This window comes from Pteropus vampyrus, unplaced genomic scaffold (assembly GCF_000151845.1).
Source record: "Pteropus vampyrus isolate Shadow unplaced genomic scaffold, Pvam_2.0 Scaffold139, whole genome shotgun sequence".
NCBI lineage: Eukaryota > Metazoa > Chordata > Mammalia > Chiroptera > Pteropodidae > Pteropus > Pteropus vampyrus.
The window spans coordinates 4,450,445-4,477,379 of record NW_011888920.1 but is presented as its reverse complement, the minus strand read 5'-3'; the positions used below and the strand labels follow the sequence as shown (position 1 = coordinate 4,477,379).

General features: G+C 33.3%; 1 protein-coding gene across 7 annotated transcripts in view; it reads right to left on the bottom strand.

Annotated features, from left to right (window-relative positions):
- The window catches only part of ATM (ATM serine/threonine kinase), a 122,508-nt gene that overhangs the window by 46,576 nt on the left and 48,997 nt on the right, over positions 1 to 26,935 (bottom strand). For 4 of the 7 annotated variants that reach the window (XM_011368153.2, XM_011368151.2, XM_011368152.2 and 1 more), the window contains 12 exons: positions 26,263 to 26,437; positions 25,552 to 25,716; positions 24,633 to 24,765; positions 23,227 to 23,322; positions 22,215 to 22,386; positions 19,436 to 19,577; positions 18,323 to 18,499; positions 16,466 to 16,643; positions 8,135 to 8,222; positions 5,458 to 5,610; positions 2,033 to 2,120; positions 12 to 100 (listed from right to left, as the gene is read on the bottom strand). In XM_011368153.2, coding sequence (XP_011366455.1) covers positions 12 to 100; positions 2,033 to 2,120; positions 5,458 to 5,610; positions 8,135 to 8,222; positions 16,466 to 16,643; positions 18,323 to 18,499; positions 19,436 to 19,577; positions 22,215 to 22,386; positions 23,227 to 23,322; positions 24,633 to 24,765; positions 25,552 to 25,716; positions 26,263 to 26,437 — 1,656 coding nt within the window. Of the gene's footprint in view, positions 1 to 11; positions 101 to 2,032; positions 2,121 to 5,457; positions 5,611 to 8,134; positions 8,223 to 16,465; positions 16,644 to 18,322; positions 18,502 to 19,435; positions 19,578 to 22,214; positions 22,387 to 23,226; positions 23,323 to 24,632; positions 24,766 to 25,551; positions 25,717 to 26,262; positions 26,438 to 26,935 lie in introns of those variants that run through there. The other 3 variants (XM_011368154.2, XM_023535391.1, XR_002782281.1) reach the window with 3 other exon arrangements.

Genomic DNA, 26,935 nt, shown 5'->3' with positions numbered 1-26,935 from the left:
AATGCAATTACCTAGTAAGGGGTTGTAACATTTTCCCTCCACCACAGCCATACAGACTATCTGGCTCTCCTATACTTCTGTAGATTTCTAAGAGTAGATCCTAAAAACATGAAAACAATAAAAATTGGAGAGGAAAAATATCACTTTATGAATTAAGCAAATTGGAAATTATATCATTACTGACACGTAATTTTCAACTCCAAATGTTATGTTACAAAATATAATGATATTGAAATATATACTAAAACATGTGGACTAGCAATACAACACACTGATCCGAGACAAAAGAATGATTACGTACTGACAGAAAAATTGCTCACGATTTCCTGAATTAGATAAGAAATAAATCCCAACCTATCAGACTTTTAATACATGCAAGAATAATCATAAAAACAAAAACAAATAATCCTGTCAACAGCTAAAACTGTAGATGAAAATGATGTTTTGAAGCAAAGTCTGACTTTTAAAAACTGAATTTGGTAAAAATAAAGATCTCTATTTTTTTCGTTTCTTTGGGAAAAAACTCAAAATTACATTATGTTATAATTGGTAAAATGTGACATGGATAAAAAGTGGTTTGATAGATTTTTGTTGTAAAATTTATGCAGAAAAAAATTGTTTAAATCACTAGTAAAATAGAAGTAGAAAAAAATAGAAAACTTAAAAAGTTGGAAACTGTATTGCATAGAAACTGATCAAGCAATTTAACTGCCTTCATTGTACTTGCTCCAGAGAGAATTTTCTAAACAAAAATTCACTGATATTGGCATAATTCTATAATTGTAATTAAACTGTTTCTATTTATAAACATGAAATCAAGCCCTCAGTGTTGGAACATTCAGTATCTAAGTTTAGCACAGTGCCTGGTACACAGAAAGTACTCAAAAACTCAGTAAGAGTAAGACTAAAGAAGCAAAAAAAAGGAAAAAATCAGACAAACAGAATAAAAAAAATGGTAGATAGAACACATTTCAAACAAAGAATGGCTGGATGGTGTTAAGTGTTAATGAAACATTAAGGAAGATGTTGAATGAAAGGTGACCACCAGATTTAGTAACGTGAAGTTTATGTGTGACATTAGCAAGTGCTACTTCAGCTGAGAGAGTGGAAGGAGAGGAAATGGAGACAGCAAATATAGATAATTCTTACACAAAGTCTGCCTGTGAAGAGAAAGGAGAAAAAAGGGTGACACTTTAAAAAGACAGAACACAAGGAAGAGGAAAATAATTCTGTGTTAGTTTGAAGGGGAAGATTCTTAATAAAAAAATATGAAAATGTTTGGATATGTTTGGATATGTATATGTTCCGAGAAAGAGCTGATGAAAAACAAAGCACAGGAAGAAAGATTAGTCTTGGACAGAAGGAGAAACTCTATTTTAACAAGAGAAAAGGTTACAATGGGAGCAGATGGAGGGAGATTTCTATGTCTGACAGCAGGCTGTGGTGGGGCTTCCTATCTATGTCCCGTTTTCTCCAAGAAGTAGGAGGCAAGCTGAAATCAAAAGCAGAGAAGAAAAGACCAGAGGCTTAGGCAAAGTAGAGAAGTTGAAATTGTCATTTTAGAGGAATGAGTTGACCAAAGAAATTCAGTAAGAATGGGCCAATTTAAGAGTAGATGTTAAGAAATTTACAGAAGAATTAGTCTGCCCTGAGATGTGAAATATAATAAACAAGTAAACAATATGTAATTATAAATGTTAAGTGTTGTAAGGAAAACGAACAGGGTATTGTGGTAGAAAATATATGGAATAAATTCACCCTATGAGATAAGGTGGTTTTATTTCCATCTTTCAGATAAAGGAACTCAAGGTTGGAAAGGTTAAGTAATTTGTGCAAGATTATAAAATTTGGTGGTAGAGTGAGGATTAGAACTCAAGTCCATCTAGTTCAAAGTCTAAGTCTTAAACCATGACAGTCCAAAAGGTAACTTCAGTTTGAAAATCAAATGACATCTATATAGCCTCTATAACAAAATACTAATCCAAAATATAAAATAAATATTATCATAAATAATAGGGCCTGTAATATTTACCTGTAAACTTATTCCAGTTTCTTCTTTACTCTTTTCACTCAAACTTGAAATAGTTGTACTTTGGCTTCCTTCTTCAAACATAAGATTTCTGTTTGTCACAGAATACTTCTTTTAATGAGAATATACTATTTTGATGCTTATTAATACATGTACTATAGACTTTGATGGAAAAACTAACAAAGGTTACAAATAATACATAGTAAACAATTTATTTGTTAAAACATAATACATTTTGGCTTAGAACGGAAATTTGTGATTAATTCTTTTAATGAGAATTACATTTTAATGACAATCTCATATATGGGAAGGCTATATCCCAAAATATGTTTATGGACACAGGCCTGTTTAAAAACAGAGAAGCTGATCCCCATTCAGTTCCTAGTCATCTGCCAGTGGTTTTACCCAAAGTTCAACTTCATTATTAATCACTGGCATACAAACTGAGACCACGCTGAGACACCACTTAATACCTGATAAATTGGTGAAAATTAAGAAGTCTGAAAATACTAAGTGTCGACAAAGAAATGGATCTGTAAGATCTACCTATACCCAAGATTATAAAACTAATAAGTGACAGACGGTAGAGATTAGAACTCAGATTTGTCTACTTCAAGGCCTTAGATTGATTGATTGATTTTTAGGTTCAGCTGATTTCTAATTTTTTTTAAATTTTATTTTTTTTGTGACATTGGTTAACAAAATACAGTAAGTTTCAGGAGTACAATTTAACCGTAAGGCATATATATATTGCATTGTGTGTTCCCCTCTCATAGAGTTCTTTCTGTCACTACAAGGCCTTATATTTAAACCATGCATTTACATATATGATATTCAGTCCTATAAGTAATTTTAATTCTAAAATCATGCCAGCTATATAGTGTCTATGATAATAATAATCCACTGTATAAAATAAATACTATCACAAGTGATAATACCGCTATTCTTTATACCTGTAAACTTGAATTCCAGTTTCTTCTTTACTTTTTTTAACCCAAATTAGAAATAGTTGTACCTTGGCTTCCTTCTTCGAATATAAAGTTTCCTACTGATCTACTTCCTCATGAACCACATTACTGAGAAGTATGTAAATTAGTATAACTACTTGAAAAAACTATTTGGCACTATCTTATAAGGTTGAAATTTTGCATATCCTGCAACCTAGTAATTCTATACTTAAATATATATCATTAACAGGGGAATGGATAAATTAATTGTGGCATATTCTTTCACTGGTACATTATGTGGCAGTGACAAATTAATGAACTACAGCAACACACAACATAGATAAATCTTACAAATACTGAATGAAAAAACAAGTTGTAGAAAGTATACATATAATTTTTATAAAGCTCGAAAATAAAAACACTACATTATATTTATGGGTTCATACTCACAAACCAATATCATCCAAATGAATGACAAACATAAAATGGAAGATAACATTATTCTTTTAGAGGGAGCACAGAGACCACTGACTGACTTAATGTTACTGACAATGTTCTATTTTGCTATGTAATTGTTATATGTAGGTATTACAGGTATTTTCCTTTCTGGCAAGTCACAGAAAAAAGCTAGTTTTTAAAGGAGAAATTTGGAAAGTAAGAAAGATTGTGTTAGAGATTATGACTTTGTAAATTTAAGGCTGTCATTCATCCAGGCAAAAAACAGTTGCTAGGACGTCAAGATTACTAAAATGATTTAGGTAACACCTATTGTCTAAATCCTACTTGAAGGAGTTTTGACTTGTTTCTAAAAAATATGGACACTAACTTTGAAATCTCATACTTTTTCTGGAGTAAGGTAACAAATAAATAAAACTTTATATGTATTTTTAAATATCTAGCATGGAGGTACTTTGCTATTAAATAACTTGAATGGGACACTTAAGAGAGCAATTCATTTCTTTAACCTGACAGTGTTTACAAACTCTTGATCTGTATTTTGCTTACAATTATACTTTTTCTGATCACTTTGGATTTACCAAGTCTCAGTTTACCTGAGTCACTGAAGAAAACTATCATTCCGTACCCTCTATAAACCTCATTATCTCTGTTTGCCATCCCTTTCCCATCAGACACATGAAAAAGAATCAAAACCACACTGTCTAAGCAAACAACAAGCCCTATTTAACTGTCAAGTACTTTTTCTTAAAGTTAACCAAAATAAAACCTAGGCACTCCAGCTTGCTAAATAATCAATTTTGCAAAAATCTGCCACATTCTATATAATCACCTACCCTCAAATTAAAGGTGATTTTATTTATAGTCACAGCGGAGCTCAGTTATACACTCCAGATTAATAAGAAATACCATTCTATGGACGCAAGATATTGAAGCACATTGGTATTATAATTACTACTACCAAGTATGCAGGCCCTGACTCAAATTTTTAAGACTCTAAGAATAGGCAATAATCAATTTCTCATTCATTATATACTTAAATAACATGCTTGTCTTCATAGGAAGTCTATAGTGACTGTGAACATATCAATTACATATTATACACATGATCAATATATTGTAGATTTTTAACTGTTTTCACTCAAAAAGTAGAAGTTAAATACCAAACCAGAGAGTAGTACAAGTCTACTAAGTTAATTACATTTGGACTAGCATCTGAATTCTGGTTCCTGGTTTTCTACAGTCTAAAAATCATATGCTTCCAGCTTAATGGCAATCCAAAGTAGAAATAAGTAGCAAGCATGAGAAACATATCAATATAATACATATTTCTATTTCAATTTTGCAATATAAGTGAGTTTGTGGTCTGAAAGCGAGGCTAAGTACAAAAAACACTAGGCTATTTCAAATGAATAAAAATTTGGGGAGGGCAGTGGGATTATAAACTATTTTTTACTCTTAAACTTTCTTTGCTTTTTACTATTTTTTTTTTACAATAGTACTATACTTATTCGATTATTATGAGTGTTCTAACTCAGAGGAAAAGCAAATTAAAGTACTAAAAGTACAGGTAGATAACACAGGATGAAAGTGATTTAGTCACAGAAAGAAATCAGTTAATTACTCACAATCAACTAGTAAAACGGATCTTGACTAAGCTGAGGGAGTATCAGTAAACTTAATGAAATCAGGAAATCACTCAACCATTCAAAAAATATTTATTGTTCACTTATATTAAGTTTCCAATGCTAGCTGCTATAAGGAATACAGGGAAAAATAAGTATGGTCTCTGTCCCTAAGCAGTTCCCTATCTGTATAATTTTTATAACTCTGAAGTAATAAACATCTCTATTTCAGAGTAGAATTATTTCTTTTAAAAATTTTATTATCATTTCTCTTTAAAAGACAGAAAACTTCTATCTAAAATATCTTTTAAATGTGACAGTAAGATTGAATCTTTAATATATACCTTTATTAAAACAATGTCAGCACTAATTTTAAAAACCAAAACTTCTATTCCATTACCTTTTCTCTTGATCATCCATGTTTTTCTTATCTGCGTAGATTTCTGCATAGAGCAATGCTGTAAAGTGAGCAGCACAAGACTGAGCTACCTTGGCAACCTCTAGATAATTCAACTCCAGCCAGAAAGCATCATCGAACACTGTGCCAGAAGATCTAAAGAAAAATTTTAAATGAAGTCATGTCCATTTCTTTAATTTCAATATTAAAAGTATGTTGACACTGAATACAAGGGTAACAAGTGCTAGTGAAAAAGAAAATTACATTCAAATAACTAAAAACCACGTTTCTCCAATATATACAGTTGTCCCTTGGTTTCTGCAGGGGATTGATCCCAGGACACCAAACAAGAATCCCAAATCCACAGATGCTCAAGTACCCTATAAAATGGCACAGTATTTGCATATAAACTATGCACATTCTTCTATATACTTTAAATCATCTCTAGATTACTTAAAATACCTAATACAATATAAATGCTATGTAAATAGTTGTTACACTGTATTGTTTAGGAAATAATGACAAGAAAAAAGTCTGTACATGTTCAGCACAGATGCAACCATCATAGGCCTAACTACATAGTACATGTCAGCAACAAGGTAACATTTCTTTTTTCGAATATTTTTGGTTAAAATATGTGTATGCAAACCCACAGATACAGAACCCGTGGATACGAAGGGCCAACTGTAGCTATACATCTAAGATAACAGCTAAAGAACCCTGTCACTCTTTTTAAAATATACACCCTTTAGAAAACCTGATGACAGCTATAGATCATCAACCCATACAAATCTGGGGTTCATACTTCTCCACCAAGGGATCCATGGGACCACAGCTAAGAACAGGCTGCACAAAACAACTAGTAACACATATACAAATCTTTTTAAATAGCCAATTAAACAAAAATATTGTTTAAGACATAGTTACATGTCTTTCCTATTTGTAGTTCATTTTCTCCTTAGTTCATGGTCTAAATTGAGTTATTTAACAAAAACCTTCCACTGTGGCAACAGCAGGCCAGAACTGGAAAAGATCATAGATGTTATCTTTTTAAAACTAACATTACAGAGATATGACAAGGTAGTGGTATGACAAGGTAGTGGTTAAGAGCAACTGGTTTTAGAGTAGAATACAGCTAGGTTCAAATATAGCTGGATCACCTACTACAAATTGTATAATCTTTGGCAACTTAAATTCTTAAGCCTCAGTTTCCTCATTTGTAAAACCTAGGAACAATATATATTTCAGAAAATAGTTGCAATGAGTAAATAATGCTTATAAGGCTGATGAATAAGTGCCTATTATATAGTCAATACTTAATTATAGCTATTTTAAGGAACTTGAAGTTTAGAGAATACAAAGCTTGTAAGTATCAGACTTAGACTTAAACTCAGGTCCTTATCCTTTATTCTATGTCTCAATAATATTCTCTCAAGGAATCTTCTTTAGTCTTATTTAGAATTAAAACTGGATATTAAGAATTTTTATTTTCTCCAAGGCCTACCAATGTCAACATCATTCTACCTCAATGATATATATGAAATGAATGATTCAAAGGTGAAACTGCCTCTCAACACCAAAGAAAAGAGATGCTTCCAGCTGTAGTTAAAGCTTTTTATGGGCTTTCTCAGATGACGATGTTACAAAACAATAAGGTGAATCAGTAACTTTCTAATCAGAAACAAAGACACTGAAAGGCTTAACACTTCTTTTTCTAAAATTGGAGTAGAACAGTATGAGCAGGATACAGAGGAATTAACTTTTTAAAATGTAAATGCGTTAAACAACTTTTCCTTTTTCTTCCACCTATTCCTCCCATTCTTTATCAACTACTGCCACTGCCATCATATCCACCATGAGACATCAATTCCTACCTGCTTAAGTTATAGGCCTACTACATTGTTTCTTCAAAGTTCTGATCAACTCTGGAGCAGTCTAGATCAGCCAGACCATAAGCTCTAGCAATTCCTACATTGACTGCTAATTTAGGGCTTATGGGAAGAATTTTCCCACTCTATGGCATCAGAAGAACCCTATAGGAAGAGCTCTATGCTTAGAATAAAGCTCTATGGTTGTAACTACCCATCTCCTTAACTTCCTTTTTCCTTTCTATAAATACCTCTCCATTTTGGCAGCCGTGCAATGTGTGCTCAGGGCTTGCCATGTCTGCATGCACCAGTTGCAACCCTTTCTTTTTCACTGAATAGATCTTTTTTGGTGACAAAACACCTAAGTCAATAGTTTTTCAGTCAACAAAAGAAACTCATATCTTACAATAAAGGTACGTAAAGGAGACTTTTACATAACTGTAGTTACTTCTATGAGCTAAAAGTAAAGAGAAAAGTTAAAAGAGAAGTAATACAGCTAAAAGTAACCTGGAAAATAACTTACTCCTTTCCCATCCCCTTGAAGATGAAACAAATTAAAGCCTCAAAAGGTTGCATAATTCAGCAAAGATAACACTGTTACTGGTACAGTTAGGACTCGAATTTAGAGTTCTCAACACTGATTTAACCAAAAGCACTACCTTGAACATGGATTATTACAAGGAGATATAAGCACCATGTAAATTAAATACAGCACCTTGCAGCTGCATCACCTCAAATAATCATGTTAAAATTTATAGTGTAGTCAACAGTAACAAGTTACATTTCCAAAGCAGTAATACTCATTACATTACCTCTTTTGTCTCCTCATGTAGTCCACAACAGCAAGCATTGTTCTTTGTGATTTTTTATCCAAATAACATCGGGAAAAGTGCTCTGACTCTGACAAACAAAGATATCTCCTTTCAGTCCTAGGCAAACTTGCTTAAGCACTTTCTTCATTTTGTCTCCCTCCCTCTACACTATAAAAGGTTTTGGTGGGCAGTACCTAGCACAAAATTGATTCCTAATGAGTATGACTTGATAAATGGAACTTAATGGCATTTTTCTTTTAAAGGATACTATTACACTTAATAAAACTGAGAAATTATTTATTTTATTTCTGAAAAGGACTAATTCATTGATTCAATAAATATTTACCTAGGATCTTTTATGTACTAGGTGCAGTATACATCAATAAATAAGCCAGACTATTTCTATCCACCTAGGGACTCACTGACTAGCCTGAGAGACCATTAACACAGTGTGTAAGTGTTATGACAGGTAACGTTTAGAAGATCGTAGAGGAGTATAGAAAGGAACACAATCTGAACAAGAAAAGTTTCACTGAATGAGTGAGATTTGATGAAAGAGTAATGGTCAGGCAGTAGAAGAGGAAAGGAGTAGTGTTCTGGGCAATCGTGAATAGTATCTAAGATGGCTGGGACAAGAAAGCACTTGGAGAATTTACTGAAAGAATTTCAGTACTGTTGAACTATAGAGCTGTAAAGCAGTAAGGACACCAGAGACAGAGAAAAATAGATGAACTAAAGTTATTTATAGCACAGAATCAGCAGGATTTGGTAATCAGATGAGACATGTGACAAAGAATATGGCTTGGGCAACTGCTAAGCCATTCATTGAAGAGAGGTATACATTAAGAAAAGTAGGCTGGGGGAAGAGGATAACGATGGTAAGTGTACCTACAGAGAGTTAAATGTGAGATGCACATGAGAGATTCGAGTGAAGGCAGTGAGTCTAACAGACATCAGAAAAGATAAACCTGAAACAGGGGTGAAAGCATGGTGGAGTGAGAGAAGTCCCTAGATCTCTCCCCTTGGAACAACAATATGCTGAACATCTAAAACTCAACAAAAAAACACCAAAAACTGCACACCAACACGTCTCAGCATGGGATCTGCACATAAGAGCTACCACAGGTCAGAACCCTGGGTGTCGGGCGGAGGACTGCGAGTAATAAAGAAGCTGCCTTGAGCAGCCGCCTCAGCTCCCTGTAGGAGGAGAGGGAGGGGTGAAGGCGCAGCGATATTCCTGAACAACCCTACCTGGAAGTGCTGGAGCTTCCGGAAGGCCCAGTCATCAGGGCAGAAAGTGGAGAAGCGTGGCAAGGCCGAAGAGAAACAACAGCTGATTTTTACCAGCCCTGGTTGCAAAAACTAGAATGAGCCGCAGCCCCCAACCCCTAATCCAGAGGGCCCCTCAACCCATGCTTCTGAGATGGATCACCATGGAGCCCCAGGGGAATCTGAACAAATGCTGCTGAGACTGAAGCTACCTCTCACAGCCTCTGGAGCAACCTGCATGAGGAGGGGGAGGGGAGAAGAAGCTCAAGTTCCTGCCAGGAGCTCCCTGAACAGCTCTGCCTTGGAAAGCTGTATGCTGTGCCCGGCAGGCTGTAGGCCGCAGTCATCAGGGCAGAAAGCAGAGAAGTGGGGCAAGACCAGAGAGGAACAATAGTTGATTTTTGCTGGCAAGGTTGCAAAACGGAGGCTGAACCGCAGCCCCCAACTCTCGACCCCTGACCTAGAGGGCCCCTCTCCCCATACTTTCCCAGACCCAGCCGCAGGGGAATCTGAGCAAACGCTACCCTAACTGCTAGGGATCCAAGAGGCTTAGACGCCACCTACTGGAAACCCAAAGAAGAGTCCCTTCTTTGCAGCAGGCTAAAGAGAGACCTTTATTTAATAAATCTTCTTTCTGGAAAAAACAAGAGAATACACTTCCATTAATGCCCAGGTGCAGAAATAGTCCATTAAACACCATGAACAACCAAGGTGACAACGCAACTCAGAAAGAAAGAGAAAAAACCTCCAGAAAATAAGCTTACAGACATAGAAATATGCGACTTAAATGACAAAGACTTCAGGATGGTACTTCTGAAAAAACTCAATGAGATTTTTCGTATCAACAATTTCAGATATTAAAAAAACAACTAGATGAGCAGAACAAAGAGATTGAGACCCTCAAGAAGAACAGAACAGATATTCTAGAGATGAAGAACAAACTGCAAGAGTTGAAAAATGAAATAGCAAACCTGGGAAACAGTCGACCAAATGCAGTAAAGGATCAGTGATATCGAAGACAGAAATCTAGAAAAAAATTGGAAGAAGACAGAAACCGAAAAATGAAGAATAATGAAAGAGAAATATAAGAATTAGTTAATACCATCAGGAGAGGAAACATAAGAATAATAGGCATTAACGAAGGTGAAGGAAAGGAGCAGAGACTTGAAAGCGTTTTCAGACAAATCTAAGGAATGATGAGCTGGAGCTTAGAATTTAAGAAGTCAACAGAACACCCAATTATCTCAACCCAAAAAGGCCTTCACCAAGACACACTGTATTAAAGTTATCAAAAATCAACGACAAAGATAGAATTGTCAAGGCAGCCAGGGAGAAGTGGCAACGTATAAAGGAAAACCCATTAGGTTATCATCGGACTTCTCAGCACAGACCTTACAAGCCAGAAAGGAATGGAATCAAATATTTAAACTATTAAGTGAAGGAATTGCTTGCCTAGAATAATGTATCCAGCTAAGCTCTCCCTTAGATATGAAGGAGAAATCAAGACCTTTCCAGATATATGAAAATTGAGGGAATTCTCCACTACGAGGCCTGCACTAGAGGAAATACTGAAAGGGGTCAGTTCACCTAAAACAAAATAACAACAAAAATGCAAAATGATAGTACAGTGACTATCAGACAAATAGAATCAGAGGAGTGCAATCCTTATTAAGAGGAGGGCATTATAGCTTAAATAATAAGAAGAGAATTGCTATAACAAGATAGTAATGAACGCTCAGCATACATAGGGACAAATTGAGACAACAATGGCTGAAAAGGGGAGGATTCAAAGATCCAAATTTGCAAAGGGGAATGGAGATAAGGCACGCACAAAAGAAAATAGACTACTATATAATATAACTATACTTTACATATTCATAATGGTAACTACACACAGAATATTCAGAACTGAAATATATAACATGAAACAAGAAGAACCAGAGGCAAAACCCACAAAAGCCAACTGAAATAAAGAAAACAGAAACACAAGGACAAGGAAGCAATGGAAACACCAAGCTACCAGAAAGCAAAAGATAAAATGGCTATAAGAAGACTTCATATTTCAATAACACCCTAAATGTAAATGGACTGAACTCATCAAAAAAAGGCACACAGTTGCAGATTGGATCAAAAAACAAAACCCAACCATTGCTGCATCCAGGAGACACATCTCAGCTCCAAAGACAAATATAGACTCAAAGTAAAAGGGTGGAAAATGATATTTCAAGCAAACGGCATTCAGAGAAAAGCAGGAGTAGCAGTACTAATATCGGATGAAATAGTCTTCAAAATAAAATAGGTAAAGAAAGATACTGAGGGACACTTCATAATGATAAAGGGAATCATGCACCAAGAAGACATAACACTTATTATTAATATCTATGCTCCCAATGAGGGAGCCCTGAAATATGTGAAGCAATTACTAACAGAACTAAAGGGAGAAACAGACCAAAACACCATTGTAGTAGGAGACCTAAATACTCCACTGGTGGGATATAGACAGAGCATCCAAACAGAAAATCAATAAGGAAATAACATCCTTAAATGACACTTCAGTCTAACTGGACATAATTGATATTTACAGAGCCTTCTATCCCAAAACAGTTGCTTATACATTCTTCTCTAGTGCACATGGAACATTCTCAAGGATTGACCACATACTGGGACACAGAGATAACCTCAACAAATATAAGAGGGTGAAATCATACCAACTGTATTCTCTGATAATAATGCTTTGAAACTAGAGATCAACTGTAAAAAGGAAGTGGAAAAAACCACAAATACTTGGAGATTAAACAACATGCTACTGAAAAATGACTGGGTCAGAGAAGAAATAAAAACAGAGATCAAGAGATACATAGAAACAAATGATAATCCTAGTACAACATATCAAAAATTTTGGAACACGGCAGAAGCGGTCATAAGAGGAAAGTTCATATCATTATAGGTCTACCTCCAAAAACAAAAACGAGCCCAAATAAACAACTTAACGCTTCATCTTTAAAAACTAGAAAAGGAAGAACAAATGAAGCCTAAAGTCAGCAGAAGGAAAGAAAGCATCAAAATTAGAGCAGAAATAAATGAAATTGAAAACAAAAGAACAATAGAAAAAATAAATGCAACAAAGAGCTGGTTCTTTGTGAAGGTTAATAAAATTGACAAACTCCTGGCTAGACCCACTAAGGAAAAAAGAGAAAGGACACAAATAAACAAAATCAGGGATGAAAGAGGGGAAATTATGCCTGACATCGCAGAAATACAAAGGGTCATACAGGAATACTATGAAAAAGTATATAACACTCAATTTAATAACCTAGAGGAAATGGACCAGTACTTAGAAAAATACAACCTTCCTAGACTGAATCAAGAAGAACTGGAAAATCTAAATAGACCAATCAGCAGCATGGAAATTGAAACAATCATCAAAAACCTACCAAAAAGTCAAAGTCCAGGACCAGATGGCTTCACCAGTGAATTCTACCAAACATTCAAAGAAGGTTTAATACTTATTCTCCTCAAACTCTTCCAAAAAATCGAAGAGGAGGCAATACTTCCCAACTCATTTTATGAAGCCAATATTACTCTGATACCAAATCCTGGTAAGGATATCACAGAAGAAAAAAACTACAGACCAATATCTCATGAACACAGATGCAAACATCCTAAATAAGATACTAGCGAACCAAATACAGCAACATATTAAAAAGATTATACACCACAATCAAGTGGGCTTCATCCCAGGGGCACAAGGATGGTTCAAGATAAGCAAATTGATTAATGTGATATACCACATAAACAAATTAAAAAATAAGAATCATATGATCATATCAATAGATACAGAAAAAGTCTTCAATAAGATACAGCATCCATTTATGATCGAAACACAAAATCGGTATAGAAGGAAAGTACCTTAACATCATAAAGGTCATATATGACAAACTCTCAGCCAACATTATACTTAATGGTGAAAAACTAAAAATCTTCCAAGATCAGGAACAAGGCAAAGCTGTCCACTATCGCCACTCTTATTCAATATAACACTGGAGGTCCTAGCGAGAGCAATTAGGCAAGAGGAAGATATAACGGGCATCCAGATAGGAAGTGAAGAAGTCAAACTGTCACTATTTGTGGATGACATGATTCTCTGTATAGAAAACCGTAAAGAATCCACAAGAACACTACTGGAAACAATAAGGAAATACAGTAAAGTTTCTGGATATAAAATCAATGTTCAGAAACCCATAGCGTTCCTATACTCTAACAATGAAGTGAAAGAAAAAGAAGTTGAAAGAAAAATTCATTTCTCAATTGCAACAAAAAGAATAAAATACCTAGGAATAAATTTAACGAAACATGTGAAGGACTAATATGATGAAAACTACAAGACCCTATTAAAAGAAATCAAAGAAGATATGAAGAATTGGAAACATATTCCGTGTTCTTGGATTGGAAGAATCAATGTAGTTAAAATGACCATATCAACTAAAGCATTACACAGGTTTAATGAATTCCCCATCAAAATTTTAAAGATATACAACAAAAGATCATCAAATTTATATAGATTTAATGCAATCCCCATCAAAATCCCATCAGCATTTTTTAAAGAAGTAGAACAAAAAATCATCAGATTTGTATGGAAGCACAAAAGACCCCAAATTGCCAAAGCGATCTTGAGAAAAAAGAACAAGACATCACTCTGCCCGACTTCAAATTATGCTACAAAGTGACAGTAATCAAAACGGCATGGTACTGGCAGGAAAACAGACACATGGACCGGTGGAACAGAATCAAGAGTCCGGAAGTAAACCCATATTTATATGGGCAAATGATTTTTGACATAAAAGCCAAAAATGTACAGTGAAGAAAGGAAAGCGTCTTCAATAAATGGTGCTGAGAAAACTGGAAAGCCACCTGCAAAACAATGAAACTAGACTGTTGTCTATCACCACACACCAAAATTAACTCAAAATGGATTAAAGACCTGAATATAAGACCTGAAACAAAAAAATGCATAGACGAAAGCATAGGAACTAAACTCAAGAACCTTGGACTTAAAGAGGATTTTATGAATTTGAACTCAAAGGCAAGGGAAGTAAAGGTAAAAATAAATGAATGGGACTACATCAAACAAAAAACCGTCAAGAAGGTAAAGAGACAACTATCGAATGAAAAAATATATTTGCAAGCAACACCTCCGATAAGTGCCTAATATCCAAAATATACAAAGAAATCATACAACTCAATAATGACAAAAAACAAATGATCCAATCAAAAAATGGGCAGAAGACCTGAACAGATACTTCTCCTTAGAGGACATACAAATGGTCAACAAATATATGAAAAGATGCTCAACACTGCTAGCTGTTAAGGAAATGCAAATCAAAACCATGATGAGATACCATCTCACACCTGTTAGAATGACTATAATCAATAGGACAAGCAATAACAAATGCTGGAGAGGGTGTGGAGAAATAGGAACCCTCATACACTGCTAGTAGGACTGCAAATTGGTACAGCCACTATGGAAAACAGTATGGAGGTTTCTCAAAAAATTAAGAATTGATCTACCATATGATCCAGCAATCTCTCTAGTGGGTATTTACTCCAAATACTTGAAAACTCATATATATAAAGATATTTGCACACTGATGTTCATAGCAGCATTATTCAGAGTGGCCAGGACGTGGAAGGAAGCGATGTGTCCTACGATAGATGACTGGATAAAGAAGCTGTGGTATATATATACAATGGCATATTACTCAGCTATAAGAAGAGAGGAAATACTGCCATTTGTGACAACATGGATGGAACATGAGATAATCATGCTAAGTGAAATAAGCTAGACAGAAAAAGTTGAAAATCACATGATATCACATATGTGGGATATAAACCTAAAAGCAACAAATGACAGGACAAAGAGATTCATGGACATGGACTATAGACTAGTGGTTACCAGAGGACTATAGATTAGTGGTTACTAGTGGGGTGGGAGAGGAGAGGGCAGGTAGATGGGGTAAAGGGGGTCAAATACAGAGGGGTGGGGGGATGGGGTAGGGGGAGGATGAAGTGGGTAAAGGGGATCAATATATGGTAGCTAAAGGAAACTGGACTTTGGGTGGTGAACACACAATAGAATATACAGATGTCAGATGATAATGTACACCTAAAAATTATATGATTATATTAAGCAATGTCATCCCAATAAACTTAATAAAAAAAAAGATAAACCTTTTGATGGAAATCTATATATTTACTTTCCATTTCGATAAAAGAATTTTAGATGTAAAGTTTAAATTTTCAATTAAGACAATAGGAATTTTTTTAAATTTAAGTTTGAAAAAGTGATCCATAATGAGCTCTCAAGTATGCATATTTGTATAATGTGTACCTAATTCCTGGTGGAATTTCTCCTGCTATAAGCTCTTAGCATGGGAAATACTTATAGAACATGGAATGAAAAGTAGTTTATAAGAATAAATAAAGTTTAATTCAATTTTTGTTTTAAAAACTGGAAGGATACATACCAAATGTTAACTGTCATTACTCTAGATCATAAGATTATGGGTAACTTTTTAAACTTATGCTGATTTTTATGTATTTTCCACAATAAATGATTTTGTAATAAAAAAATTACTTTTAAAAAATGAGTTGGCCAGAGCTTTAATATGAAAATTCCACCATACCTCCAACATAGTACCTATAATATTTGGTTGCAATTATTTGTCTGCCTTTTCCATTGCTAGAATATAGGGTGTGTCTTGTTCACATCTATTTTGCCAGTGCTAAGCACAGTGCTCGACACATACTGAATGCTCGATTAGCTTCTCCATTATTAATAGCCAAATTTACTAAGAATGTACTATCCACCAAGTATTATCCTAGGTGCTTTACATACATTATCTCACTGAAAACTTGCTACATTTATCACCATTCTACAGATGAAGAAATAGATGTTTAGAGGTTATGGAATTAAGCCTAACAAAGCATCTTGATGAGAGTCAATCTATCTTTCTCTATAACTGAAAAGTTAACAGTATAAATGTGAGAAATTTAATAGAATACCTGAATCCAAATTTGCAGGGGTTGTGGACCGGCTCGTTTGTGAAGAGTGTCTGAAACAGTTACTGAAAAATCCCTGAATGTGTGTAGAAAGCAAATTTTTCCATGATTCATTTGTATCTTGAAGTAAAATATCATGAATCAAGTATGGAAGCACAGCCTGACAAAAGTCAGTTTTCACCTAGAACACACAAAGACATCCAGTCAATAGTTTAAGTTAAAAAATAAATTTTACTTGAAGTTTCATCCCGTTGCTGACATCATTTTTAAAAAATGATAGATGAATGTTATAAACCCAGCATACTGCTAAAAAAACATACAAAAAACATATACCGCAGTGTTTAAAAAAAAAAATCAAATCTAGAATACCTATATAAAACGTATGTGTTAGTTACAATGTAATTATTCAGTTCTAGTCTAGGCCATTTGCATATAATGAAATAGCATACTGATTACAATTAAATTTATTATGTCATTATTATAAATAACATTTCATAGCTGAAAAGCATTACTGTTAACAGAAGTTCTGTAATTTGATATAATGAAAATGGGGGTCAAAATTTATAAGAAAAGCTGAAAATTTGATTTTTGCACATTTTCTATACCCAGTGAAGAGCTACAACAGCCATGTTCATTTTTTAATAAACCCCAATTTGTGGGTATACATTTGGGTATTGATTTGTGTTATACTCCAAGTGTAGAAAAGTGCTTTAATATGTTTGGTACTTATCTTATTTTTGCCAACATACTATCTTCATATACTCATCATATACCACACATATAAGGCAGATTGTAGATTACCAATTGAATACTCTTTCCTTTTTTAACTAAAGACAAGTCAAAAAGTCAGTTTTGGAAATAGGGAATTTAAGGAACAAGGAATTGGGGTGCATATAAACGTATATTTGGAATATTTACACTCTGGCACAAGGTCAGCATTTTATAAAAATCTTACATTTATTCACCAAGAAATGAGGGTGGGTGGGTGGGTGTGTGTGTGTGTGTGTGTGTCCAACTCTGCTGACCTGGTACATGAAGTAATGCAGGGTATGATAATTTATTCTCTGTCAACATCTTTTCTGTAAGAAACAAGGAATCCTTTTTAAACTGCTTTCAATGAGTGCACTTTATGGAAATATTCACCTCCCTATCAGTTATTTGTCGCTGGTTGATGTTTGACCTAGTCAGATATTTTGTTTTCTCATTTCTGTTGAATCATGCTTGGCAGTACTATAAATTAGGTTAGCTTTCAGTCTTAGAGCATCATCATATTGTGCTGTTTCGGATTACACATTTGATAAAAGCGTTTAAACTTTTTGTTTGATTTGGTACATACCTTTATTCTCTATTGAAATATATTGTACTGTACCTTCAAAATAAAAAAGCAATGCTAACTACAACCCCCCCATCCCTTTTTCTCACTCAAGAAAGCACATGAAGGAAAGTAAATGACAATGACTTTATTAGAAGTAAACAAAGAGCAGAGTTTTAGTTAATATAAATATTTACAGTAATCAGTATTTTAACTATCATTAGTAACAAATTACTCGACACCCTTTAGAACTCATCCAGTATGTAAGTACCCCACAGCTGAAACCTGCTGCATAAAGTTATGGCTAAATAAAGATGCCCTGTTTGATGGTTTCCCAACAGCTGAGTGTAGGTAATATTGCATGAAAATGATGAACTGTACTACAGCACACTTTCTAGACATAAAGGCCACAAATGTACACAGAAGCCAAATGACATGGGACAAGCAAAAATAAAGAAAAAAAAGAAAATAGAAAACTATTAGGAGAAAACTCAAATGATAAAAGCAAAGGTAGAAAGGGATTAAGTCAAACCAATTAATCTTCTTACCTCACACATTGGCTTTAATAATTGCAGAATTTCACTTTTTGTGCCTCCACTATCCAAAATTGCACAAGTCAGTGTTTTTATCCAAACATCATGATTTTCACTTTGAGGAATCCACAGGCTTGAATCATCCAAGCCTTCCAAAAGGCTTTCTTTGTCAAGTCTGGGTACTTCTAAAAACTACAAAGAAAAAAATAAAATAAAATAAAATAAAAACTAGAAAGGAAGTGATCAGGAAATGTAAATAAAATAAGGTAATCAGAAATACATTTTGCCCTTTCTATGCAAAACAAATATCTAGACAAACAAATCTGTTTCCAAATCAAACTAAATCTTGTTAAAACTAAATCTGGAGGCAATGGTCACCATACAAATTTAAAATACATTTATGTTTATATGAGGCAGAGTGGTATCACAAAAACTAACTGGTCTAGACAGCAGAAAACTTGAGTTCTAATCTCAACTCACTACTAGTATAATACAGGAATCACAAACTCTCTGCCTCATCTGTCTTATGTTACTATTTCAATGATGAGTATATGCCCTGAAATTAAACTGATAAAACCTCAATAGTACATTTCTCAGTCACTCTATGAAAGGAAAATAATAAACAGGAATGCTTAGACTAAAGGAGAAATAAGAGTTCTTAAACATCATTCACAGAGTACTTTTGTTGAAACCTTGTTATGATAGCATGGTAAAAGGGAGAAATTTATAGGTCATCTTATAATTTCACTACGTGGCTATGATACTTAAACTTGCTATAGAAATAAATACTTGCTTGTTGATTACTATACCTATAAACCATACCCAGGATCGATAGCTTTTATAGGATCAAAGTCAGGGTTTTCTACTCAGAAAAAAGGCCTGTCATTAAGAACTCCTCCTATTTCCCAAACCAATCATCACTTCTCTAGGCTACCTATCTCAGCTGTTCTACACTGCCAGAATTAAAAATACAAATCCCTTGGCTTCAAGAAATACAGTTGGAATTATTTCTAAAAAAGGTTAAATGTTAGTATAATACTATTTAAGCAATGTGATATTCTTATACCACAGCAAATAGAACTGTTCTAAAATAGTGGATATTCCATAAATAAATGCTTATTGAGAGACCTTTTTTCTCGATGTTCTAAAAGGCTGTAGATAGATGAGCATGGGATCAGCTGTTGTCTTGTAAATCTCCCAGAAGCTATGTCCAGTCTTTGTGGCTAAAATGTTTTTCAAACAGGTAACAGCAGCTGATCGCACTTTGACACTGAAAAACATATAATTCAAATGCCTATAAAGTATATCAACTATTAATTAATCGTGATAAATGTTAAGCAACCGCCAATGAAAAAAATTAAAATCAAAATATATATTAGAAAATTTTAATTAGGAAATTTTATATTTATAAAATTCTTTTACACCAAAGCCAAAATTACAAAAAGATTTTAATATTCTTTCAGTAAATTTGAGTTTCTAATCACTGCACTAGCAATCCCCTTCATTCAATACAATAAAGTTTATATAATGACTACTAAAAATTAAAAGAACTCATAATAAGTAAAAAGAATTGACAAAAAAATGAGTAATGAGAATGATAGAATAGTAATCCACCTGAGAACATAATATTTTGATAATATTTTCTCTAAGAAATACAAATAATTTGGGGTAAGGTAGAATGATATTTCCCTCCAAATGATAAAATTATTGTCTAGAACAATTTTAATCAAAAAGTACTTATTATGACCAGAAGCTAGTTGAGAATCATTAATTTAGTCATCTAAAACACCTACTAAAACACTTAAGCGTCTCCTGCAAAAAACTAGGAAAAGGAGGGCTGCAATACAAGAGTACTGAAAATATGACAGCTGACAAAAAAATGTCGTAAAGCCTGATACTGTAACTGATGATGAACTTTCAAGTAAAGATCTAATGTCTTTTAGGTTTCTCAATTTAAGACATAGAAACATAAACAAATTTAGATTCATCCTTTACTCCTATTTCCCTCACTCCTCCATATTTAATTAACCAGCAAGTTCTGTTGGCTACATATTAAAAACACACCCTGGTTCCATCCATTTTCCATCTATCTATATATTACCACCACCCTAAACCAAGTCACCATCATTTCTCCTCTGGACTACTCTAACAGCTTCATAATCAGGCTTCCTGTTTCCGCTTTTGCCCCCATCACAATCCATTTGCCACATAAAAGCCAATAAATATATTAGAAAATTTTACATTAGGAAAGTTTATATCTATAAAATTCTTTTACACCAAAGCCAAAATTATAAAAAGATTTCTAATATTCTTTCAGTAAACTTGAGTAAAAATGTAAGTAGTATTACGACACTACTCTGCTTTAAATTCCATGGCTTCCTTATATATTTCAAATAAAATCCAAATTTCTTCATCAGAATCAGTCTTACCTTTCTCATTTCATTTCATACCATCTTGTTCCACACCAGGCTTCTTTCTATTCCTTAAAGACACCAAACTTATTTCTACTCTAGATATTCCCTGTCTGTAATGTCTGATCCCTAATGATCTTACAGCTGATTCCTTATCACTCAGTTCAGCTAGATGACATTTCCTCAGCCAAAGCCTTCCATGACCAAGTATTCTGGAAATTCCTCGGTCAACATTGCTTCTATAAACCTGATGCCTCTAAAACATGAGATGATTTTTTTCCTCCTACAAAAAGATAGGAACGACAAACTGTACCTGTTCCTTATGACTCTCAAGTTCAAGTACTATCTGTGTACACCTTTTTCAGAAAAACCAACTGCAAATTACTGTGAAACATTTGAAACATTTAATGAAACATTTAATGCTTGCAAATTTTCTATGAAAAAAGTCTTCGAAAACTGTGCCAATTACACATTTTAAAAATGAGATAGATTAATAAATGGACAGAAGGATGGCTAGATATGACAAAGCAAGGATAGTAGGAAAATACTGATGATAAAATCTAGGTAGAATCTAAGTGGTAAATATATGGGTATTACTGTGAAATTCTTTCAACTTTACTGTACATTCAAAAATTTTTATAATAGAATGTTTGGAGATAAAACCATGCTAGCATTTTTATTGTAACAACAAAAGAGAAAAAAATACAAGTCCATTAAATCAACAATGAAAACATGGCAGGTATACATTATTGCTAACCATTTATTTCCAAAGAGAAGGGGGTGAGTTGCAGGAAAACAGATGCGAAACACGTATTTAACTTAGAAGGATGCCTAGTTGTGGGCAAAAACCCTTTCAAACCCGCCCCCCTCAAACAGCCATCAGGTGCTTAAATATATCATAAACAAACAAACAAACATATATAAATGAGGATGGGAGCAAAGGGGCAAAAAAGAAAAACAAAAGTAATCTCATAACCAACAAGCTGAAATTATAATAATAATTGTTGCAATTTTCTTTTGCATAGGGAATAAACAGGTAAAAAGAAAAAACAACTACCTGTCTGATTAGCTTAAAAAATTTGGATTTATAAAATTTCTGCTGACTTATTTTAAAAGGATCAAAGTGGTCTAGCTGAGAAGACAACAGTACCTTAGATCCTGACAAATGCCCCAAGTATTCCGCATTACATTCCCCTATCTTAATATTGTGTATAGAACTACTTGGCAGTTTTCTTATTATTTGTCTAGTCTACTCTGACTACAATTTAACACAGACCTTGTCTGGTGTATTTATCACTATATCAAATGGCACACAGTAGATTTTAGTAACTGTGTGAATAAAAATAAGATTTTCATTACAAAACTTGTGATTGAAGGAAAAGTGTGGCAATGCAGAAAAACATTAAAGCTATTAAAAATTTTATGTGAGGTATCATTCTCCTTGAATGTCAGATTAAATAAGTGCTATCATAAACAAAGTATCATTAAATACTCACCAATCTTCTGTCAGTGTATTATTTAGGAAAGTCAGCATTATGAGGGTCCACTGAAGTTCTTTATCTTCAAATAACTCAAGGGCCTTGGCATAAGATATATCTCTACTATGCTGTATAGCTATTGTAGAGAAATCTATAGGACCCACTTCTCCCAAGCAGCTTCCAACAGCCTCTACATATAGAAATTCCTTATCAGTTGAGTTATAGCTAAGAGATCATACACACAACAGAAATTTTCCAATTTCAAAAATATAATTCCATTTTGTCATCCAAGAGTAAAGTGTTTCTCAAAGATTTCGAATAAATTAAAGCTACAAAATACTGTATCCTTTCTTTTACATATCATTCATTTAAGCAATAGGTAATTTCCCCTATAAAAACATATCCAGGTGATAAAGGATGAAAGTCTAAATATAGCTACTGTATCAAAGCATCAACTTTAAAACTTAAAAATGTTTTGAGGTATTAAATACATGAAGTCCACAAACCTTGAATGCTCAGTTCAGTGAAAACTCAAAAATACACATGTGTATGCGTGTGCACACACATTTTTTTTCCCGTCTATATTATCACTACCCAGATAAAGAAAGAATGTTTTCAGTATGCCAGAGGACTCATTTAAGCTCTTTCCCAGTCATGGTGGAATTTATTAAAATATGTTTACAAATTTTTTGATAGTCCTCCTTTCAAAAGGTAGAGCCTAATTCCTCTCCCACTTGACTGTGGACTGTATTTAGTGACTCACTTCTAACAAACACAATAGGTACTACTAGTCTTTCATCTCCTTGATTAAATTTATCTCCAGGTATTCAATTCTCTTAGATACTATTATAAATGGATTTATAAATGGAATTTCCTTTTTTGATTTTTCTTTGCTGGTGTATAGAAACTCTACTGAATTTTGTGTGTTGACCATACATCCTGCAACTTTGCTGATTTACTGATTTTGAAAATATTATAAAGATGACCACTGGAATATAAAAACTCATATTCATCCAGCTAAAGAGTTTACCTAAAACTTCTCTTTCACCAGTGTGGTTTACTGCCATCTTGGATAACTGCAACAAGCTGACAACTAGCTTCACCATTATGCCATCTTGCGGGTTACCTAGAAGCAGTTTTTAAAAAATTAGTTTAAACTGTAATGGAGAAAACACTTTCTTTACAATATGCTTATATATTAAAATTATCTGACTAGAAAACTTTATTAAGTTTTTTTAAAGGTTTTAAATCATGAGCATTTGAAAAATATGAAGGGAATGTATTTGAACTTCCTTATGAAATAAAACCATGTAAAAATTTTCAGCAATATTTGGCAGACACAAAGAGAAAAAGGTGATTAGAGAAGTCAGTACCTTAGCAAAACCACAAACTGAAATACAGTAATCATTCAGCATTAAGCTACAAGGAACCCTAGAAGCATGATTGGTTTTTTAATCTCTAGCATTTAGTCTAGACCAGCATTGTCCAATAGAACTTTCTCAAACAATGGAAATATTCTATAATCTGTGTTGTCCAGGGATAACAACTAGCCACATGCTACTACTTACAATTTGACATGTGCTAGCACAATAAAGAAGCTGAACTCTGAATTTTATTACATTTTAATTCACTTAAACAGCTACAAATAGGTAGTGGCTATATTGGACAAGGTGGATCTAAACCAATAAAATACCCAAATACATGAAAATAAGAGATAGAGGTACTCATATTTTACACATATATATATCTCAGAACAAATGTACCAGCAAGAGCTTAGATGGCTAAAACCAAAATTAGCTTTTAAAAGTACTGAGGATAAGAATAACACAATAGAAATATGAAAATAATGGGCACAGGAAGATGTAATGGAAAAGGAAGATGAAAATCAAAATGTAAGTAGAAAAGGGTCCTCCTAAGTACAATACTATAATAATCTAAACTCGAATCAAATCAATATAAAAATGAATGTTTTCTGAAGTAAAATAAAGCTAGATACATGTATACATATATGTGTATATGTAAAAACACAAACACACATATATACATATATACTACATACATAATTTAAAAAGAGACATTTATTTAAATTAAGTTGGAGCATAAGCAGAGACAGATTTCCTTACATGCATGGCTACAAGAAAATAATTTTTCTTTTAGGCAGTAGGACGAGAACATTTTTTTAAGCATTAGAATAAAATGATCTCGTCTGGGTTTAGAGAAATCATTCTGGCAGAGATGTAGAGGATAGATAACATGGGAGTAGTTCAAGGTGAGGAGCCCATTAGGAAGCCTTTTATGGTTGAATGAGAAGTAATGAAGTTCTGAACTAAATGATAAAAGTCTTAACTAAGTCCATGACAATTAAACCAAGAGCAAGAATTTATAAAAGATTCTTTCAAATAAAGTACAAATAGCCCATGTCATCAAAATTAGTACCCTGAGATGCTCTCATAAGCTCCACCATTTGATCTTTATGTTGTTCTAGTTGTCTTCGAAGATCCTTCAACCCTTCAAGCCTTGTCAATGGAAGTGCATCACAAACACTTACTGAGAGAAAATGGTTAATTTCCTAAAAGAGAAAATTAGTTAAAAATGTAACTTGCTTTTGACATGTTTTAAATAAAACTTAAAAGAAAAAAATTAATAAATGCCTTTTACACTCACTCATACCACTACTAACAAACAAGGTAAAACTAAATTGCTTCTTCCATTTTAAATTCTACAATGTTTTAATTTAAATTCTAATAATCTCATGATTACATAGTTGGATTTTAAGAATGTTATAGCATACTCAATTAGAGGAAAAACCTTAAGTTTCTATTTATGTAGTACCATAACTCTGGTTTTACATCTTAATATACTTAACTATATTTTCATATTGATATGAAGTAAAAATAGATGATTTTTAAATTATAAGATTTATAAGAAAAATATACCTGAACATAATTTTGAAGTTATAAAGGTTAAAAGAGAATTAAAGAAAAACTCTTTAAAAAGTTAAATATTTCTAATTCAAACATTAAGGATCCCTCTAAGGATCAGATGGTAATTCTGAAATATTAATGAATCTTATGCATATGAAAATCAAGCACATTTTTATCACATTTCTTCAATATTTAAATTCAGATCTTTACCAAAAAAAACTCTGATATTTATATTTTTACTATAATGCAGGAGGATACATTGAGTTTTTTATTTGGTAAGAGGGGAGTAGATCTTATGTTATTTTTTTATCTATTTTTAAATTGAATTTAAAAGATTCAATTTTTTACTTTCAGAGCATTAGAGGCTTTCAAAAAGTACTTCTGCCTATCATCTCTAATATAACATAGTAAGATAATGGAATAATTATTACCTCCAAGAGTGAAAAGGGTCCTCTATTGTATTTGATTTTCTGCTGAGTAATACGCAAATCTTTAAAGACAACACGGTCAGGAAAAGGATCTAAAAGTTTAATCGTGATATAGAGGTTTTCGTTATCCTTGTTATCTATCACTAAGTATTTCAACAAGTCCAATACCTAAACATAATTTAAAAAGGAAAAAAAAGGGGGAGGTATGGCTTAATTATATTTTAAAGTAAAACAACCAAACTACTGTAATAACCGATAAAAACTCTACTAATCTAGTTCAGACAAAATGTTTTAATTACTTCTACGGTACTCAACTATTACTGTTTCTGTGCTTTGAAATAATTTATCGAATAGTTAAAGTACTACTACTGGATGGGCACTGAGGTATAAAAATGCCACTATTACTGCAACATTTTATATAAGTAATATCCTACACACCACCGTAGTGGTGTGAACTACTGTCCCTAGCTTTGACTACACGTCAGCATGAGAAGACAAACTATCGGATTATTTACTAGATCAAAATTACTAGATGTTCTATAATTAAATGTTTATAAAAATTAACTCATTGAGAATGTTTTTCCAACTATTTTTAAGGAATATTTTCATTAAAATTACTAATTACACTAAATAAACATAAAACACTCAGCTCAATCCAAGAATACTTTATCAATGTATTTCAAATATCATTTTGAAGATGATATACAAAATTACCTGTTCCTGAACCTCCATCTGATCATCCACAAGGGGTATAAGTGTACCAACAATAACATGAAGGTGATTTTCTAAAGCATCCTTAGAGTAAGTTACTGCTGTGTGGCAAACCCGGCTTAATAGGTCACAACAAAGGGAGAAGCTACGTAATGATACATCCATGAAACGAGAAGGCCTAATATAGGAAAAATAAAGTATAAGTTGTAGGAAACTACTGTGATATAAACTCATTCAAACGTCATTTTTATTCGACAGTTCTAATTCTGATGTGGCTTGACATAAAAGTCACTTGCATATCTAATTCCTTAAAGCCAAGAGGAGAAGAGACATCAGCAAAATGGCGGAGCAAACAGCTATAAGCTCCCCTGACAGAAACACTAAAAACAAGCAGAACTATTCATTTGTTTGTTTTGCTGGTCACTTATTTTATTTTTTAGATTCCATATATAAATGAAATCATATGGTATTTATCTTTCTCTGTCTGACTTACTAATATAACACCCTTGAGGTCCATCTATGTTGTCGCAAAAGACAAGATTTCATTTTTTTATGCTGAATAATATTCTATTGTATATTTGTACATCTTTATTATCCATTCATCTATTGATGGATACTTAGGCTGTTTGTATATCTCAGCTATTGCGAATAATGCTGCAATAAACAAAGAAATATA